The sequence below is a fragment of the Lemur catta genome, chromosome 15, assembly GCF_020740605.2.
Source record: "Lemur catta isolate mLemCat1 chromosome 15, mLemCat1.pri, whole genome shotgun sequence".
Lineage (NCBI taxonomy): Eukaryota > Metazoa > Chordata > Mammalia > Primates > Lemuridae > Lemur > Lemur catta.
In genome coordinates, this window is record NC_059142.1 from 40,193,431 (window position 1) to 40,197,923 (window position 4,493).

The 4,493-nt window shown below is 57.0% G+C and overlaps 1 protein-coding gene across 1 annotated transcript; it reads left to right on the forward strand.

Annotated features, from left to right (window-relative positions):
* Window positions 1–540: 540 nt before the first annotated feature.
* Window positions 541–2,351, forward strand: ARL4D (ADP ribosylation factor like GTPase 4D). Its single transcript, XM_045526659.1, has one exon. It carries the CDS (start codon window positions 1,164–1,166, stop codon window positions 1,767–1,769), a length of 606 nt encoding a protein of 201 aa, XP_045382615.1. The 5' UTR covers window positions 541–1,163; the 3' UTR covers window positions 1,770–2,351.
* The last annotated feature ends 2,142 nt before the right edge of the window (window positions 2,352–4,493 follow it).

Below are 4,493 nucleotides of genomic sequence, written 5' to 3' on the forward strand. Positions count from 1 at the left end.
TTTGAAAATTGAATTAGGAAAGATAAAGGAGAAAGACTTCTCAGCATCTCTGGGCAGACCCTTTGGCGGAGGGAACGTTCACGTGGGGCCGTATCTCCGCCTGCGGGAGGAGGATGCGGTGGCGTTGCGAGTATGAAGGCATTCATACCTCTCCTTCCGAGTCAAACGCTGCCACACGCGTTCCTTTTGCCCCTCCTACCTTCCATTCCGGATTAATCCCAGGCTTAATTCCAAATACTAGAACACGGTAGAACAGATCAAATAAAGCTGCCGCTGACGGAGCAAGCGCCCGTCACCTCGCGCCCCTGACCGCAGCGCGCGGATCTCCACGCCCCGCCCGCCCCGCCCCCGCTGCTGCGGGCCTCTGATTGGCCCGCGCCTCGTGACGTCACGCGCGGGTTTTTATGGCCGAGCCCCAGGCCCGCGCCGCAGAGGCGGCGGTGGCGGCGCGCTGGGTGCCAGCGGGGACGCTCGCGCGGCTGCTCCGGTGGGTGGCCGGGAAAGGCACCGGTTGAGCGCGGCTGGCGAAAGGTAAAGGGGCTCTTGAGGCCGTGCTGAGGCGGCCCCCGTGCAGGGCCTGGGAAGCCGGTGTCGCGGATCGGAGGAAGGCGGGCAAGGGAGCGTCACGGGGCGGTGGGGAGGGAGTCGCGGTGTAACGAGGGGAGTGTCAACGGCTTGGGGACGTGGAGGGCCAGTGGGAGCAGGACTCAATCTCCGGTCTCAGCGTCTGCACCCTGTTAACTTTGGGGGCGCTGCCCGGCTTCCCCCTTCCTGCGAGGATTCTCGCCTGGCGGATGAAGGTCGCAGCCTCTGCTTCGGCGCCACAAGCCCTGGAAGCCGACGATGCATGGATCGAGCCCTCACCCCTGACCCGAGTGTTCCGCAACCTGGAGATTTCTCTAGGTCTCATCACCCTGCTCAGGAGGCCCAGGGAGCGGGGAGCACCTCTGTTACACCTACAGCTACTTAAATAAAAAAGGAATTCTAAAAAGGAGGGTAGCTGATTTAGGAAAGGATCAAGAAGTTGCGAATTTTGTATTTATTGTTAGACATCGTTTTTTTTCTCCCCTGACCTTTCCCTGTTCAGATAACGCCGGTGTGCTCCCGGGGACTGCAATTTCAAGGCCTCCTCCCTGCCTCTGCTAGGAGCCCCGAGGCTTGCCATGGGGAATCACTTGACTGAGATGGCGCCCACCGCCTCCTCCTTCTTGCCCCACTTTCAGGCGCTGCACGTTGTAGTCGTTGGGCTGGACTCCGCTGGAAAGACCTCCCTCCTTTACCGCCTCAAGTTCAAGGAGTTCGTCCAGAGTGTCCCCACCAAAGGGTTCAACACTGAGAAGATCCGGGTGCCCTTGGGGGGGTCCCGTGGTATCACCTTCCAAGTGTGGGACGTTGGGGGGCAGGAGAAGCTGCGGCCACTGTGGCGATCCTACACCCGCCGGACAGATGGACTGGTGTTTGTGGTGGATGCTGCCGAGGCCGAGAGGCTGGAGGAGGCCAAGGTGGAGCTACACCGAATCAGCCGGGCCTCGGACAACCAGGGTGTGCCGGTACTGGTGCTGGCCAACAAGCAGGACCAGCCTGGGGCCCTGAGTGCAGCTGAGGTGGAGAAGAGGCTGGCAGTCCGAGAGCTGGCGGCTGCCACGCTCACCCACGTGCAGGGCTGCAGCGCTGTGGACGGGCTGGGTCTGCAGCCGGGCCTGGAGCGCCTGTACGAGATGATCATCAAGAGGAAGAAGGCGGCCCGGGCAGGCAAGAAGAGACGGTGACCCGAGGATGTCCCCTCCCCACTTAGTAGGGGTCTGCACACTTGGAGAGCCGGGTGGGGCCTGTGGCCTCAGTCAGCCCCGCATGCAGGACCTGCCCACTTCAATGAAGGATGGAGGAGAATGGGAGGGGGGGGTCCTGTTATGGTGCCACACTGGGGAGGGAGATGGGAGATGGGATGTCTTTGCACATTTCTCCCTCATCCTCCCCTTGGAGAAGTGGGGGCTGCAGGACTGTGGAGGCTTAAATGTAAACTGTGACTCTACCTCGACCCTGTTTCTCGTATTTCTTCTCTGGCTTTTTAATTGGATGTGTTTGGGGGGGATGGAAGGTGGCTTGGTGAATGCATTTGGGATGAATAAGAACTATCTCCCTTCCCCCAGCTGGGGAGTCTCCCCAGGCTGCTTTTCTAGGGATGCCAGTCACAACAGTTTTTATTTTTGTGTCTGTGTGAAAGTGCCAAGAACCCCTCCCTACATTTGTAGATCCACGACCCTTTTTATAAGTTGTGTGTCCTCTGTATTATTATTATTAACTGTTTTTTAGCCTTTGCCTGTAAGTTATTAAAGACTGATGACTCTGTAGTTCTTATCTTGGTTTGGCATTTTCCTTTCTCCTTATCTTGCCTCAGGAATAGTCCAGGATTTCTGTATGGGGTATGGGGAAGAGACTTATCTGTAAGCTGAATCTGCAAAACAAACAATCATAAAATTAGATTGTGTGTTATGGAATGGCTAGTGAAAACCATGAGGGGGGAGTCAAAAACCCTTCAAACTTTTGCCTGATCTCTGTAGTTTTAGGGGCGAGGGGGGTCACTTCTCCTTTCTCTGACTGTCCTCCCCTCCCCTCATCCTCTGACTTGTGTCTGATACCAGCTGCTCCTTGCAGATTTAACTTCAAATTTTGCTGATCTGAGCTACTCCTAGGTCCTTGACCCTGGAGATACCTCCCAGGTCTATGTTGGTAAGCCAGCAAACAGCCATTCTGTCCCCATCCTTCCCATTTCCCCAGTACTCAGGTTGGTCTGATGAGGATGTGGTAAGAGTGGAAAGTAATTCCTCCTTGGCCTTAAGCCATCTCAGTGTGCTCAATCTTGCTGACTGCGGCTCTGGCAGTGATGGCAGCGGCTGGTGCTGGGAAGGCCCGGGCTAGATTGAGCCAGCCTGGCCCAGGTGACTAAGCCTGAATCTTCCAGCTCTGGGAATGGTAGCTACTCTCACGAGAGGGGCAGTAGTAGTAGTTTGTGCTTGGTGGCAGTGAAGATTGCTGGACATCCAGCCCCTGAGACAGGAGGGGAAGACATAGGTCCCCAATGTTAGTAGCCACCGTAAGAATAAAATGCTAACACTGCAAGGCCCTGGGTGCTCCTGCTTAAACTTTCAGGGGTGCCTCCTCCCCACTAGCATCAGAGCCAGCCTGTGTCTGATAATGATTAGGTCCTCCTAATCTTTCTGGGTGGGAGTAGTGAGTAAAAAACCAGGCACAATTCTTTCCTGTCCCCCTGCCCTCCAGTCCCACCCCCACCCTTTGTACAAACAGAATCCCCAGAGCAGGCTCAGAGTCCCCTCTGGAATCAGATAAAAGGGAGGGAGAGAAGGTACTGGCAACCCCCCTTCTGGGGGAGGCTTCCTAAGGAACTTGTTGCTTCCTACCCAGGGCCACCAGAGTTCTGATTTACCTCCCCCCACCTGTCCCTGTGGCTGGCAGGCTGGGGGTGGGTGTGCATTGATCCGGAAGGGTGCCCACATGTACGTCAGTACTGGGGCCTGCTCCACAGAGCTGCTGGGCTGGTTCTGCTGGGGACATGTGCTACCTGGCCGCCCCTACACACCTGTGACTCATCTCTCCTAGCCTTCTGGGGCAGAGTCCTGTAGCCCAGGAACAGGTTGAGGCCCCAGTCCAGGCTGGGAAGGACCTGGCCAGAAAGACCCTCTGTCCCATTGGGAGATCTCCCCACCCTACCCCATCCCACCCCAATTCTGGTCTATTGTCCCAACATCTCCAAAGACATGTTTTCCCCCATTTCTGGTCATGTGAGGCACTGAGGTCTCTGGATTTGTGGGAAAGATGTGCAGAGGTGATACCCTGCCTCTAGCAGAGGAGCCTCCAAGGTGCCAGCACCTGGTTCTGGTTCTGCGAAGCACCGTCCCTCCCTGTCTGGTTAGAAGTGGCGTCTTCCGCTCCCGCCTTCTGCCCCAACCCCTAGGGCAGCCAGGGATTGTGGTCCACAGGAGGCATGAGACTGTCCCAGGCTTTTCCCCAATTCCTCTGGCCTGACTCTGCAGCTGGTGGCCAGGGAGAAAAGGGGGCACTGGTGGCAGATAGATAGAGATGGGGAAGCCAGTGCTCTGTAGGGGTGGTGGGGTGGGGCGGGGGCACTGGGAAGTTATGAAGAAAGTCGCCAATTGTAGATGGGTGGGAGTTGGGAGCTCTGGAATAATCCTCCTGCCTTGGCCCATCAAAGGGACTGGAGGCTGGAAGGGAAGGGATCACTTTCTTTTCTGCAGGGCATTGGTGGGGAGACAGGGCCTCCCACTCTCCAGTCCTGCCCAGGGATTCTGCATTTTGAACTCAGGGCCAAGGGCAAGCAATGGGGATGGGATCGGGGTTGAGGGCGAGGTTGTAGTTCCCTTGTCCCAGCTTCTCTAGTGAGCAAAATTTCTTTGAGACCCTGATGTGGGTGCTGAGCGGAAGTTCCCCGGGGGCAGGAGCAGTGGCTGGATCCC